Source organism: Daucus carota, chromosome 8, assembly GCF_001625215.2.
Source record: "Daucus carota subsp. sativus chromosome 8, DH1 v3.0, whole genome shotgun sequence".
NCBI lineage: Eukaryota > Viridiplantae > Streptophyta > Magnoliopsida > Apiales > Apiaceae > Daucus > Daucus carota.
This window is the reverse complement of record NC_030388.2, coordinates 14358286-14375466: the sequence shown is the minus strand read 5'-3', so window position 1 is coordinate 14375466 and position 17181 is coordinate 14358286. Positions and strand designations below refer to the sequence as shown.

The following is a 17181-nucleotide window of genomic DNA, read 5'->3' as shown; positions in this document are numbered from 1 at the left end:
GCATTAAAACTACCCGATCACTTTGATAATAAACTTCAGTCAAGTAAAATAAAAAGAAGTATAAAATATTTCTAAAAACATACAAACCACGAACTGGATTGAGCGCATCAAGGTAGGACTGGCCATTATTTTGATATGCTGCAACGTGGAATGTAGAAGTTGGATTTGTTACCCATGCTCCAAAGTAGCACTCAGGCTTGCTTCGGACATGCGCTCTTAATATAGTTAAATTAAAATAAAGGTCAATTGAAAATGCATAAAATTCAGTATACCTTTTTCTCCATACAACCAATCTCCATTGAAGATGTAAGCTTTGAAGAGAGATCTGTATTTATACCTTTGAGGATTTGATGCGCTTGGATTTGATTCTATTTGAAGAGAGATACTGGATTTGATGATTTCTGGTTTTGTAGAGAGAAAAAGAGGCGGATACAGTCGCGACTCGCGTGGAAAATGAAAATGAGAGAGGCGGAACTCTTGGCAGCCTGGCTCTGGCAGATCTAATATATATGTTATTTATAGTTTATACTATATATAATATATAATATTAAAATAAGAAGGTCGGGTTCGGGTATTTCGGGTCAATACGAAAATAACCCTTTTTTTTTCCGGCAGATTTTTACCCGACCCGAAAGTCAAAAACCCCGACCCTAATTCGTATTTTTTCGAGTCGTGCTTCCGGTCGTGCTTCGCGTCGTGTCGGATTTTGACACTCTAGTATTACTAAAGGGGGTAGGGGGTGAGGATGAGAAGCAGACCCATATACAAAGTATGATGACTAACTTGGACTATGAAACTAACACATACTTATGTAAATTTTCTTAAGACGACTTGTTAGGGTCACAGTTTATGGATTCTTATAGGCTCCGCCACGGCAGCCACCACATATAAGGGTTTTAGGCTTGCTTAAGGAAGGTTATTGAGCCAGGTCTATTAGTACTCTAGTTTATATCGAAAGATATGGTTTTGATAGTTCAGCACTTATTGCCAATTAAATTAGAACTGTTAATTTGTTGCAATCTAAGTTATTTACTTATTTAGAACTGTTAGTTTGTTGCAACTTGAGTTAAATTAGAATTGATAAATTTTTGCAATATAACTCCAATTTACACACGTCATGCAACTTAATCACATTGCACATGCAATTACACTATCATTTATCATTTCTATTTAGCATGGGAAAGGGAGATATTGAACAGAAAACTATTTAAAAGAGCAAGTGTCACCAAAATACATAGATGGGTTTGGCATTATTTAGTTGAAAGTAGAAATTTGTTAGCATGTTTCTTATCCCATCTACACATACCCATGCAAAACACTATTAAACAATAAAAAATGTTAAGTATTTTGAATCAATATAAATTGAGTGCAATTGATCTAGATTTTTTTCATGACTCCTTTATATTGTATATCTGACTGTTTTTTTTTTGCTACAGGAAAAGACGAAAGAAGAGAATTCGTAGGATCATCGATGATACTGAATTAGGAGAAGAGACCAAAATGAAAATAGCAATCGAAAAGGTATATTATATTAAATAGTATCACTCTTATAATAGTTTGCTTACAGTTTTAATGAACTTGCAGGAACGTCAAGACCGTTTGAATTCTTTGAAAGCTCAATTCTCTTCAAAATCCAAGTTAGCAAGTTCTGTGGGTTTTAACGTAGATATATCTGAAAGCTGTGCTGCCGAGGTTCTTGGAGATGCTTTAACTGGTTATATAGTGAATGTTGTGAGAGAGGAAGGGGAAGAGGCAGTAAGGATCCCCCCAAGTATTTCAAGCAAGCTGAAAGCCCATCAGGTTGTGTGTGTGTGTGTGTGTGTGTGTGCGTGTGTGTTTGTGTGTGTGTGTATGCGTGTTTTTGTGTGTGTGTGTTTGAGAGAGAGAGAGAGAGAGTTCAGTACGGCTGAATCATGTTACAGGGTTTAATATAATAATATTTTACTTTAAACGAGTTTTGTCCCTATAACCATGATTTGGTGTTATTAGGTCATTGTACCCCTGAAAGTAAGAGCTAGCGAGTTCAATTTATCTTATCGTTTCTTGAACAGATATAAGTAATCTTGTGATTCATGATTCGCTCTGGTTACGCTTCACGGAAAATTGTACACCTGGAAAACTCCCAGTATATTAGTGATATACTTGATGCTTAAATGTGTTTTTCTATCTACCTAGCGTACTAGGATGTATGAGGATTTTGCTTTCTTGGTCAAAATAGAAATGTATATAATTTTTTTGCGAAGATAGAAGAGAGTAAAGAGTATATTGCGAGAAGAAACATTTCCTACTAAAACATTAATGGAAAAACTCAGACAAAACCAAAAAGGGTGCAGATCAATTGCGTTGCGTTTGGTGTGTGGTATCCTAAACACCCTATAAGGTTATATCAATATGCCTAATCATACCTGCTGGTCTTAGTTGACAACTAATGGACACCTTTTTAGGCTGTCTTAGAAGTTAGCTCAGAGGCAATGAACAAACCTTTCTGAAGATAGAGAGCAAAGATCCCAAATTATCTGTAATTCTTAACCTCTCAGAATTGGCATATGCTTTAACACATGTAACATACTGTTAAGTCGTATGACCGCAAATATTTTCAAAAAGCGAACCTAGAATATATCATCAGCAAATGCATGTAAATTCCTAGCTCGTGACTTGTATATAAGGTTACACCAGAAAAGTTCCTACTCACTTTCTCGGTATGTTGAATAGGAATTAAATTTCATCCATGTCAAATACAACAGCTGCAATAATGTCTTTCGTTCTTCTTTTCTTTTCAATTGCAAGAGAGTAACTTCAGTCAATAATAAAAGTTTGCGGTGTCAGAAAAGGAATTCTAACTGTCATTTGGTTGGGCGGGGTGGTCCAGGTTGTATGGAGGAAAATGAGAGAGTAATGTGATAGAAATTTGAGGTGAAACACAAATAATGGAGGGGTGAGTGAAGAAAATGATTGAGTGGTCCTGATGGATTGATGAAAAAAGATAGTAATGTGATGGAAAATTCAGGTGAAACACAAATACTGGACAGGTAGGAAATGATTGAGTTGAATTTGTATAGAAAAGGCAGGTTTAGATATTTTAGGTATCAGTAATTATATGTTAACTCTAAAGGAATTCTCCCGTTACTATTAACTTGTTAAATGGAATGGAGGAATAAATGACAAACCTTGTCATAAGAAAGTAAAGTATGTTTTCTGCTCTTTTTTTCATCTACTTCCTCCTCCAGTATTTCTTCACACTTCTGATTTCGTTTTTCGCCAACTAAATGGATCCCGAAAGTCACGAATTTTTCAGTCATGAAATAAGTGCTAGATATCAAATATTAAGATGCAATGTTGTTCTTGCACCTTTCAGTACTTCTTTCTTATTTATACCCTGTTGACTTCTAGTGCTAATACACGTGTTTTTCATACTTGTTTCTCGGGACCTACAGGTATCTGGAATAAGGTTTATGTGGGAAAATATCATTCAGTCGATTGGGAAAGCAAGGTCTGGGGATAAAGGTCTTGGCTGCATTCTTGCTCACACTATGGGTCTTGGCAAAACTTTTCAGGTAGTTAAATCAATTTGTTTTAACGTCTCAAAAGTCTTGTAATTGTATTCTCTACTTTCTTTTAAGTTCTACGTACATTTATCTTGACTGTTGAATTGTGGTAATTACATTAGTTGAGAGTAGGCATTTAACAGTACAGTTAAGTCTTTTTGCCAAAAACAAGAAGTTGCAAGTTGCAGTTTGGTACAATTGGCACATGACACAAAAATTTAGTGTTTGGACTTGAATGTTTAGTACACGAAATACAGAAGAAACAAGAAGTACACGAACACGAAGAACAAGATGAATTTTGTGTCAGATATGGTTTTAATTTTGAGTACAAGACACGACATGAAAGTATATGAAATAAGTATATTTTTATATAATTAAATATATACATACATATATATATATATATTTATATTCATTTCCCAATTTGTATAGTATTGTATGTATATATAAATTTTTAATATATATTTCATGAAATTGTGCTCACAAAATATATTTTAATTAAATTATATATATATATATATATATATGTATATTATTGTATGTACATGAACACACATTTCATATCAGATATGAGTTTCAAATTAAGTATACAAATCCATAGATTAGATATGGTTTTCACGTTCAAGTACATGAAACACAAAAGTATACAACATGACACGATTGTGAAGTCTACATAAAAGTGTACTCCCTCTGTCCCTCTCATTTCTTTACAGTTACTATTTTGGGATGTCCCTCTCATTTCTTTACGTTACTATAAATAGTAAGTTTTTCTCATCATTACACCCACTATCTTCCTCCACCATCTCATATTTAACAATAAAAACTACTATTACACCCACTACTTTCCTCCACCATCTCAAATCTATTATTAAATATTGATAGGTCCCGCCACTTTACCCACTTTTCATCTAACTTTACTCATTTTTCATACATTGTCTTGGTCTCCGTGTCCCCCTCCAATGTAAACAATTGAGGGGGATGGAGGGAGTATAATTTATAAATATGTAATATATATTCCATGAAATTATGCTCACAAAATATATTTTAATTAAATTATATATATATATATATATATATATATATATTTGTGTGTGTGTGTGTATGTATGCATGTATATTATTGTATGTACATGAAGACGACATGAAAAGTACACGACACATTTCATATTAGATATGAGTTTCAAATTAAGTATACAAATCCATAGATTAGAAATGGTTTTCACGTTCAAGTACATAAAACACAAAAGTATACAACACAACACGATTGCGAAGTCTACATAAAAGTGTGTAATTATGCACTTTTTTGCTTACCCCTCTTTTCTGTTACACATTTTTTAGTGTAAAATTTATATTGTACATTTATTTATCAATATTATATATTAATTTATATAATGCAACCCAATTATGATATCTGATGAATAATTTTAATTATAATTTTAAGATATTAAAGATTTTTATTATATAATGCATTAATTAAATAAATCAGTAATAATTAAATATGTGTGGTTACTATTTATTCGGTTTTAATTTTTTTAATTATCTTATGATATATAGTGTAAATATTTGATTGGAGTACTCTAGTTACTTTTTCAATTTTAAATTTTAGTATTATATTATTAATTATCTTTTAATGACATGGCATCTAATGTGATCAGGTAGTTACTGGCATTTTTTTTATTGGTGATCAATTTTGGGACCAATTGTCATGGTTTTGCCTTCCAAACTTGAAAAAATTTAGTGTGTTAATGACAAAACTAACCTTCATCATAATGATGATTAATTCAACTAAGGTTTAGGTTAAGCACATGGGCGGTAATTTGGTATATGGTTTACCTCAAAAATTAGATATATATATATATATATATATATATATATATGTGGATCATGTTCAAAAGAGAACGATTAGGAAGAGAACCCTTAGAACCATTACCTTATTTCTAGTATTTGTTGGGGTTCTACAACAGAATTGCACATGAAAAAAATGTCCTTTTTATGTATTATATTTTGAAATTACTTTTGAACATACACAACGATGCAAAAAACATGTATTTAGATTTAGATCCTGAAAATCTATGAAAAATATAGGGTTCTGCAGCAGAACCTTGGTGGTTCTATCATCTATGGTTCTATTTTAAGCATTGGTTCTCTCTTGAGCGCGACCATATATATATATATATAGAGTTGGGTTCAGTGGAGGACATCATCTTTTGAAGTATTTGGAGACAAAAAAACAACCGTTGGATCATAAAACAACACAAAGGCTGTGATTACTCAATATTTAAAATATTTTTTTAAAAAACTGTCCAGTACGGTTAGGGACGAGTATGTAGGAAACAAAAACTTACTTCACGGAACAATATCCCTGTAAGATTGCAGGACGACTGTTTTTCATTTGTAATTCATCTGCAGTATGGAGTATCGTTCTTATTTTTTCTTTGAATGGACACAGTAGTTTGCTAAACAACGGTTGATCTGATTTACCCCTGACATATGTACTGCATTAGAAATATATTTAACCATTCTGCCTTGATTTGATGTATAATATAAGAAATGTTAAAATTTAGAGTGCAGAACATATGATAGACATAAACAAGGAACAACCCAGAATTCTCATTTGATGTAACTGTTCCTTAAAAGCAGTTAATACTGTACCGTTGTTTTGTATACGTGCATGTGCATTTGTTAAAGGATTTTATATTTAAAAAAATATAAATAATGTTAACCGTTGGATGAAAATAAAATGGATGGATCAGATGTTGGTCTCCAATACTCCAGGATAATTATAGTCTCCAAGGAACTTTATATATATATATATATATATATATATATATATATATATATATATATATATATATAGGGTCTTGCTCAAATGAGAACCTCAACTAATGTGAGATATGAGATCTAATCGCAGCCACACGTTTTTATTCCCCAAATTAAATCAAAACCTTTTATTTTATACCTCATCTCTTTTATTCACCTCCCACCCACTACCCACCACCACCCGCCACCATCACGCACAGCTGCTCTCGTCACCGTCAAACACCAGATCTGCACTCTCTCCTCCTCCCTCTCTCTCCCTCTCTCTCCCCCTCCCCTCACGAGCTCCATCACAACCGCGACTTAAAGCACCGCAGCGGCTCAATCGCCACCGCCGGCAGACACACAAACACAATCACAGTCGTCTCCTGCATTTTTACTCGCTTTCTCTCTGTTTTGCAGCAACCAAAAACCTCCGCGCGGCGATTTTTTGCATTAGGCAAGTGGCAGTTCCACTAGTCAGAGATGTTAACTATACCGTGGTTGTTTATTTATGGTGCACAGATAAGTGGATAACAATTTGGATGCGGATGTGTTTTTGTGGTTTCAGAGAGATTTATCCTGTAGTGTTTTCTTTGATTATTTTTTCCGGTGGTGATTTGTTATTTAACATACATGGATTTGAAATTATAAAAAGAAGCATATATGAAAAGCTACGGTGATTATTAGTTGTAGTATCGGTTTAATCCGGTGATTTGTAGGTGACTTGGAAAGATGATCGGAAATTATTTGGTGGTTTTTATTTTTACGGTGGTGATTTTAATTTTTTGGTGTTGGTTTTCGATTTTCTGGTGGTGATTTTCGATTTTCAAGTGGTGATTTTAATTTTCTGGCGTTGATTTTTGATTTTCTGACGGTGGTTTTTGGTGTTCCGGTGGTGATTTTATATTTTCCGGTGGTGATTTTCTGGTGGTCGCCGGAAGTGGTGGTGGCCGGAAATGGTGGTCAGCGGTGGTTGGAGGTGGCAGGTGGTGGAATTAGAATGAAAATGGTGATAAAATATTAAATATTAAAAATTAATGTATGGTGAGGGATTGATATAAGATATAAAATGAGTGGTTATGATTAGATCTCATATCTCACCATAAGAATGGTTCTCATTTGAGCAAGACCCTATATATATATATATAGAGGGTTGCACTCTAGAAAGAACACCTTAAGAAAAGAACAAAGAACACTATCATAATACTTCATTTTTCATAGAAAAATGATTTGTTAGTACAGTAATTATATAGCTAAACACCACTTGAACTTATTATATGAAATCTAACATCAAGCTCATCCAAATTAATAATATGAATTATTATAGAATCCAAAATAGAATCCAAAACAGAATCCATAATAAAATTATATGTATAGATATTACACAATGAATTTTACCTAAAATCATGTTATTTTTAATACATATTTATTGTTAAACATGTTAGAATTCATAATAAGAGGCTCTGTGGAGACCCAATTTTATTGGAGACTTGGAGACCACATCTCTCACCACTAATTTATAAGTCTATTCAATGGACACGATTAAAGATACAGTAATTTGCTTTTATATCAATGATCACATCACGTGCATTTAATATAAGTATTTATAGTCAACATTATCATCAAGGGGAAAGCAGTAAACTAAATTACGAGAGAAGGGAAGATGAGAAATATATATCACGGATATCCAAAATCCCGCGCTTCCGTCAACACAATGAAAAATTGTAAGTCATTGCAAACTTATTAAACAATAAAGTAAAAGAGAAATAAAATGGGAAGATGATTATGGAACATATTTATACTCCCGATGAGTGCAGGATGAAGTTAAAATTAGATGAGAAGAGTGAATAACATCAAGTTGGGAGACAATGTGAATTTAAATTAGGAAGGGAAAAAATACAGGACAACTAAAGGCAAATTAGAAGGTGGACAGGACAACCACAACCAAATTAAAAGGTGGAAGGATAAAATTTTGCATTCAACAAAAAAGTTGCAGAACAAACAGATGATACAGTGTTTGTTTGTGGAGCATATATATAGTTTCAATTGGTGCAAGATGGAGATAAAATTAGATGAGAAGGGTGAACAATATTATAATGGGAGACAATATGAATTTAATTCAGGAGACAAGATAAAAAATGCAGGAGAACGAGGACAATGAGTTTCTAGAGAAGATAATATGAATTTAAATTATCTAAAAAGGGGGATGATAGACAAGCAGTGCGGCTAACATAACTGGCAATTCACAACAAGGTAGAAGGATAACATTTTAAATTCAACAGAAAAGTTGCAGAACAAAGAGATGGTATAATATTCTAACAAACAAAAGACGTAGTTATACGATTTTTATGATAAGAAAACTGGTCAAGGCATGATGATCATCTGTTTCGAAATCCTGTAATATTTTTGGTACTAACTGCCACCATTAGATATGCCATATATACATTTTGTTGTATTTAATTGAATGTTATTAAAATAATTATTGTTTTGATGTAGACCGCTAGATTAAAGATTGTTGGACGGTTTAGATGATGGTCTCCAATACTCCAAAAAAAGAGTACTCCAAGGAACTTTACTCTTCATAATAAATGGTTAATTAGCTCAAAATCAGAAATTCAAATTTCAGTTGAGAATCTATATTTGATTCTATAGTGTTCTTTGTTCTTCTTTGGAGGGTAGTTCTCTTTGAGCAATGCCATATATATATATATATATATATATATATATATATATATATATATATATATGGGTTGCACTCCACACAGAACACCTTAAAAAAAGAACAACACAGAACACTATTATAACACTTCATTTTTCATAAAAAATGATTTGTTAAGGTTATAATTACATAGTTAAGTAGTAATTAAATTTGATATATGAATTCTAACATCTAAACTCATCCAAATTATTAATATGAAATATTATAGAATCCAGACTAGAATCAAGAATAGAATCCTGAATAGAATCATATAGATATATCTTTTGCACGATTATTTTACATAGAATCATGTTATTTTTAATTTATATTTATTGTTAAACATGGTGGATATTGTTTTTATTCATAATAAAACGTTAATCACCTTAAAATTTGAATTTAATTCAAGTTTTTGATGAGATTCTACATTTGATTCTAAAGTGTTCTGTGTTGTTCTTTTTTTAAGAGTGTTCTGTTTTGAGCAATGACCTATATATATATATATATATATATATATATATATATATATATGGACCGCAAGTTGTGCAGTTTAGTGAAATATGTGCTTGTACAGGAGTTTTAATTCCTTGTCTGGTTACTTATAATGACACAAATTGTTGGCATTAAACTTCTGTTGTAACAATTTATATGAGTATTATTAATATAAATATAATGTCTTAGACCACTAGAAACTATTTTCCCAGCTCAATAACTTTTAAAGTCGGCCATTTCTCCCTGCTTGAATTTAGGGTGCTTTTTTTTTTTTTTCTTTTCTAATTCAATCTTCTACTTTGCCTCTGCTGTTCTTTCTAATAATCAGTAACAGCTATATATCAATATGCATTTGCTGACTTAATTCTTCTGTATCATGTGATTCATGTGTCAACAATTTGTGTATACACATCATTGTTCAACAATTTAGAAATAGTTATTGGCATCCGATATGCCACATGGCCATTACTAATTTATGAATACTTCTCAGGTCATAACATTTCTGTACTCTGCTATGAGAAGTGTGGATGTGGGATTAAAAACAGCACTTATAGTCACACCTGTAAATGTTCTACATAATTGGCGGCATGAGTTCATCAAGTGGCGACCATCAGAATTAAAACCATTATGCATATTTATGTTGGAAGATGTTACAAGGTTTCAGATCTCTATCTTATTTTTTGTTAGTTATCAAAGCTCTATATGCATATCATTAATATTTAGACTTTATTATATTTTGGATGCATCTAATTGCTGTTGCACCTTTTCTAATAAACTATATAGAATATACTAATTTAGTTGGAATATATTGAATAAAGTTAGTTATATTAAGTTTGTGATACAATTATTAGAACTGGTTTGTACTAGTAAACAAGTCGAAACAATGCAAGCACAAGAAATTAACATTCGAGGATATCCAATTTTATGTAAAAAAATATAAGAAATGGTGTAAAGATATATGAATCCCATGGTAAAGTAGTCTAAAATTATTTGGGACAAGAATGCTACGTGATTTTGATATTACTCCAATAATTAAGCTAAAAGGATAGGTTCCAATGTCGACCACATAGACCCTGGCCGAATGGCGAGTCAACAGCAGAAACAAAAAGTAACCTAAATACCCTATTTTAACTACATAAGGTTCCAATCTGATGCATCTCCGAATTAAGCGCATCTCTATTATACTTATCTCTACTATACTGTTACTTAATATACATACAACGTAGCAGGCAGCAGCTTGCCTAAGAAAGGAGCTATGCAAAATATATTTACCCTATTTTCATTTTCTTTCTTTAATTTTAAATGCTGTCTTGGTTTGTTAATTAGTTGTAAAAGAAAGGAATTTGTCTGGGTAATAAATTAAAATAAATATTGAATAATCTACTTAATTCTTTGCTCACATCAACCACCACAATTTCTTCAACTCATGACAAAGGAATTATTATGTTCTCATGGAACTATTCATCCTAGGTACATACACTTTGATATTTCTTCAAATTTATGAAATGTTTCAAAAATTATTTACTCTTTTCATCTAAGTCTATTATCTTAATGTATATTAGCTTTACCGCCGGTGTAAAACACATAAAAGTCTTATTACTACTGATGAATTACATACAAAATATTGTACAATATTTTATTTTAATAGCTCTTTTTTTCTATCTTTTGTTACAATATTTCTTTCGAAAATTATGAGTTGATAATTGAATTCTTTTACGAGTTTATAAGTTTGGCTGTTGAACTGAGATGTTTAACTATTGTACCATTTATATATTATGTGATATGAGAGTGACTAGATTGTAAGCTCTGTTCTAAAAGTCGGTGATTAATCACGATTAGTCACCGATTAATCCCTGTTCCGTAGCTCGCCGAACTGATTAAATCTCCGATTAATCACCGATCAATCTGATTAATCCCCGATCAATTCAATTAATCTCCGATTAATCCTTGTTCCATTACTTCACCGATTAAGTCCAATTTCCGCTTTTTACAACACTGATTAGAGCTCTAAGTATGTGTATATAATATATAGGTTTTTTTAATTTATTTGAAAAATTATGCAACTTAATTTTGAGATTAATCAAACTTAAGTACCGCATACAGAATCTGAAGTTTAGTTATACCAATTTAGTTTTATGATTATAATTGTTTTTTAAACTATATAATATGTTTAGTTTTAATATATATTAAAATTTAGATAAAACAAATTCCACAGTCCTTATATTTGATATTTGAGATAATATACATTAAGATAATAGACTTAGATGACAAGAGTAAATATCTCAATTTGAGATTGTTTTGGACACACATTCATTTCAATACTCTCCTTGTATTTGTATGGATGTAAATGAAGTCGAATGTAATTTTTTTAAACAACGTGTATTGTTAATTGGCTCCGTGGATTGGGACATAAAGAGTGTTATTGTAATATACAAAGATTTGATGTAAAATATTAGTTTGCAAATTAAAATAAACTCCGTTATGAACTTGATCGGTGATGAAACTGAGATTTATAAGTATTATTGTACTTCGTAGGTTTATATTATGGTATGCTATTAGATTATAAGTAGAATTCTGAGTTTATAATACTAAGGATATAATTTGAGGGTAAGGGCTTATGTTTTGTCGTCGCAGGTTCTGAGTTCGACTCTCACTAAGCCCTAAATTTGTTAGGACAAATACTCATTTCTGAGGCATATAAGCCTAATTATTCACATGAAGAGGATATAATTTAAATATATTGTAAATTTAAGATATTATTAAGAAAAAGGTTAATTTAAATGGGGGTTAATCAAAAATTGACTAACGAAGATGTCAAGTCTCTTTATAATGATATAATACAAATGTTGAAGATGATGTAATTAGATATATGTAATTGTCGTAAGATGATGCTTGTGTACATTCTTTGTGCATCGATATAGGGAGAAGAGAGCAAAATTGCTTATGAAGTGGAAACGTAAAGGCGGTGTCTTCTTAATTGGCTATACTTCTTTTCGCAATTTATCTCTTGGAAAGCATATCAAAGATCGTGACATGGCTAGGGACATTTTACATGCTTTGCAGGTAATAAAAATCTGTAATGTACTTTCTATCGCCATTATCAGTAGATTTAATAATCTCTATATGCTTTTAAACATCTAGGTATTTGTTAATGAATTTGCTCGAACTTGTATATATTTACTTTATGCACGTATAATTGCCGTGATTAGTAAATTTAATAATCTCTAGATACCTTTGTTGTTTATATATACTGATCTGTTTGTATACTGATTCAATATATATATATATATATATATATATATATATATATATTCTTGTCTTTCTGAGTATGATTTAAGTTATTTGTGTTCTGATTTCTTTCCTGTGAGAAAGTGATTAATTGTAATATATTCATTGTTTTACTTGCAATACTTATTAATTGATTACTCATATACTTGTATGTAATACATATGTACTTATTATAGTGACTGATACCATTACCTTTTAACTATATTAATTATAGTATAATAATTGATAACTGCTAAGCTCAAGTATACTGATTTGTGATACATTGTTGAGGATCTGAAATATAGTAGTGAGTAAGATGATTTTATGAATCTTGATGTAGTAGAAGAAAAATAGTGGATGAACTTTGCAGTTCTTTGTTACTTTTACTTTGAATCCTTCTAGACTTGGAATTTATGTGATGATGAATCTGGTTGCTATATTATTAATGACAATTTTGTTTTTGCCTTTATGAACATCTTCTTATCTATAATTTTGTAATATTTTGCATTAATACCATACATTGCAAATGCTTTAGGAGGCCTTTGCCCTTCAGTGTACATAGTGCATTTAAGTTTAATACTCACTGGCCAACCACAACACACAGCTCACTAGATCCTTATGCTAACACTTGGACTGCTTATAAGGATATATATTTGGAACACAAAATAAAATGAAAGTAGAGAAATGGAGAAAAATATATACATATACTTTTGATAGACTTGATCCTTCCATAACTGGTGACACAAGGGAACATACAAAAAACTTTTGAAAAACAAGTATATAAACTGAAAATTAGGTAAATTTAACATGGTAGATAAATGAAAAATATTACATGAACATTTTAACATAGTATAAAAATTAAACATTAATTGCGAAGGACTTGGCAAATCACAGAAGGTTTTCTCATAATTCCTTAAAATATGTACAATTTTTATAGCTAATTAGGATCGTACTCAAAACAAAAACTTTACTCATTCCATCTCGTCCAAATTGGCACAATCAACTATTTCTAGTCAAAGTGACCAAATTTTGAGTTACATAAAATAATTAAATTATTGAAACAAATATATAGGAAATATTTGTTGTAAGAAATTATGTTTAGTTTATCATTAGTATCACTCAATTTTAACATGTATTAATATTAAAGTGAGCGTATACATGAGTAGAAATTCTATCTCACCACTAACATGCCTTACAAGGAATCACCTCACTGTATTGTAAAATAATTTAAAAAGAAAAATCAGACATTTTGTATGTTAACTTTTAATGATAACTTAATTATCCATAATTAATATGGATATATTGTAATTCAACACGGTATCCATTCTCTTGAATACAACAGCCTTACTCCATGTAGATTTCTATTACTAAATATCGATTTCAGCAGCATTACCTGCATTGGACTTACATGCTAGATCCTTTAGTTAAAGTAACCACTATACCAGTTAGAAAAACACATATGACAAAAACTTGTAATATGAAGAGAAAAAATTGAGAAGAAAGAAAGTAGGAAAACTGGGAAAAGAGAAGGTGAGGCCTAACGTGCATAGTTCATTACAATTTATGTTTAGTTAGAGTTTTGTTGTAAGTTTTTGTAATAAAGGTTTATCTAATGTACTTCTTTATTAAGAAATTATGATTTGTCCTGTAGACGTTAGAAGTGAAAAGAATACTACAGAGAAAAGAATCCCCTGCAAATTGAGCACAAAGCGCAAGTAACTGATGTACACAAATGAAATTAGTATAATAGATCTTAGGGTCACCTAAACTTTTTCAGCCAGAGTAAAGATGTCATTGATAGAAACACAAGTATCGGCAACTCAGTCGTGTTAATAAATTCTTACTATAGTGTTCATAAAAATTCTCCAGATTCTCATTCATTATTTGTATTTGGATGGTTTTCTTCACAAATCCAATCTCTTCTTCACGATCTTTCTGTTTTTACATCATTTGCAGGTTTGGGGTTGTGTATACACTTATTTACCCCTTCATCTTGCTTTTAATCTGAAATGCAGTAGCTATTCCAGATCATCTTCATTGGAACTATACCATATCTAAATTAACAACTTCTTACTTTTTTTTCTTTTCTTTTTATGAAATGTCCGACTAATTTTATCATGTACAGCGACATGGGTATGGGAAAAAATTGAAGAGTCTGGGTATTAGAGTGCACAACAATGGTCCCCGTGCACGTACCCAAAAGTAGGCGTGGTCCGCTGTTCCTCGAGTTCAGAAACTAAAGTTTTGTGTCAAACACTACTTTTCAGAGTCTGATTTATGTAGGTATTTTCCTAATGTAGCAGAGTCCGAGCAACAATATTATCTACTATTGACAGATAAGAAGTCAACGAGACAAGTGAAAACCCATTAATTTATTTAAGGCCTGTATTTTAGAGAAGTTGAATGAGTTATAAAATTGGGAATATTTTATGGAAGTTCAATTGCTTTCACAGACTTTGTACTAGGTATCATAAGCTTGTCGGTTTGTATGTGCTTTATATATGTTAGCTACTTATCTTACTTATATGTGTTTCTTCAAGTTGCGGTTTTAAGATTTAAGTTTTTGTGGCCCAGGATGGACCTGATATACTTGTTTGTGATGAGGCCCATATGATCAAGAATACTAGGGCTGATGTAACCCAGACCCTTAAGCAAGTGAAATGTCAGAGAAGGATAGCATTAACTGGATCTCCTCTTCAGAATAACCTCATGGAGTATTACTGTGTAAGAATATGACCAATTTCTAATGTGTTGTAGTTGACAATTAAAGCTTTGTAGTTTGAATGTTTTTTGAAATATTAAAGCTATTGAACTTCCTTATATATTGAAATTTACTGTAGAAGATAACCTTGATACCCCGTATTTCGGGCCATGCCCAAAATATTGAAAATCAGGAAGGTGGCCCTATCTGCTGACATGATACACATCTGGGAGATTTGATTTTTATTTTTTTTAATCTGTATCCTGGGCTCATGCGTATCTCAAATGATTATTTTATTAAAAAAAATGTTGTTGGCCTGGAAAGTAATATGCATGTGCAATACATCTTTTTAAAAAGAGAAATAAGTAAAATTATTCCAGGTCATGCATGTTCAACACACGGCCAGGAGCAACACCTTCAGGGCCTGATAAGCATGTTGAACATGCATATCCCGTCGGCATTTAGGGACCTGTTATAGCAACAAGGTATTTTTTTTTCTTTCCTGAAGGACGTTTTTTGGGCCTTTACCTAATTTTACTGTGGACAGATGGTTGATTTCGTGCGGGAAGGATTTCTTGGCAGTAGCCATGAGTTTAGGAACCGGTACGGCTTCCGTCATATGGTGATGATTACCATTTAGTACATAATGTTCTATTAACGATTGTCACGTGTTAAACATCAACAATATCATCACTAGCTAAACATTAAAAAGCACCATACTTTCTTTTATTGTCACATTGTATATTCTTGTAATTTACAGTTTTGATGGGAACATAAATTCAAAATGTATGTTACCTCATCTTTACTTGGAAGTTGTTTGACACCAGAGAAGTAGTGACTCTGTATGTTGTTTGATTAAATAGTTAAGGAATTTGAGAAGTGATGATGTAGTTAATAATGTGAACCTGAGGTTTGCAAGGAAATTAGAATTTAAGGTTTGTTCAGGTAGTAGTTGTAGCTGGGAGGTCTCCTTAACTAGAAGCATTGAAGCTTAAGAATGTGGATTCAGATTACTCATTCTTCCCTTTCCACTGGTGAAATTGCAGATTATATATACACTATAAATGGTATAAGGGAAACGGTAATGTGGATAACAATAGGAAGCTAATCTTACGATATTATGAACTTTCCACGATTCGTTCTTCAAGGATAATCTTCTTCTTTTTCCTCTCAACTAAAAATTATCCTTCAATTATTGACTAGTTTCCACCTTGGCCTACATCATATTTGTGTAAAAGTGTAATTTTTTCCATCAATTTGTGGTCTTTGGGATATTTTGTGGTTGTGGGTGCAAATGTCACTTTCAGGCGTAGCAAAGTGATTGAGCTTTTTACTATTGATCTCCGGAGCACATATCAGTTACTTTTCATAAAACAATAGTAAATTGTGTTTGACAAAAAAGGAGTTTTTGACCTTGTGAATTCTACAAACTTGTAGACTTGCTATATTTCTTTTCTTTTTTTTTGTTGCTGAATTTCTGAATTTTGGCATGAATACAAACCTCAACTGGTTCTTCTCTAACGTATCCTAAAGGATACTTTAGGTGGTCCAGATTTGTCTACAGCAATAATCTTTAGCATTTATTGTTGTTAATGGGGCCTTGTGATTTCGAATATGCAGAAGTAGAAATTTGTAATGCAGAAGTAGAAGTTGTTAATGGGGCCTTCTGATGGATAACGGTGC

The 17181-nt window shown here is 31.7% G+C and overlaps 1 protein-coding gene across 1 annotated transcript in view; it reads left to right on the top strand.

Annotated features, from left to right (window-relative positions):
* LOC108199357 (protein CHROMATIN REMODELING 20) overlaps nucleotides 1–17181 on the top strand; it is a 37271-nt gene that overhangs the window by 14111 nt on the left and 5979 nt on the right. Inside the window, exons 12-18 of the mRNA XM_017367140.2 lie at nucleotides 1437–1521; nucleotides 1585–1800; nucleotides 3435–3554; nucleotides 10021–10187; nucleotides 12452–12593; nucleotides 15372–15521; nucleotides 16046–16101. Of these exons, the coding sequence (XP_017222629.1) occupies nucleotides 1437–1521; nucleotides 1585–1800; nucleotides 3435–3554; nucleotides 10021–10187; nucleotides 12452–12593; nucleotides 15372–15521; nucleotides 16046–16101 (936 nt within the window). The remainder of the gene's footprint in view (nucleotides 1–1436; nucleotides 1522–1584; nucleotides 1801–3434; nucleotides 3555–10020; nucleotides 10188–12451; nucleotides 12594–15371; nucleotides 15522–16045; nucleotides 16102–17181) is intronic.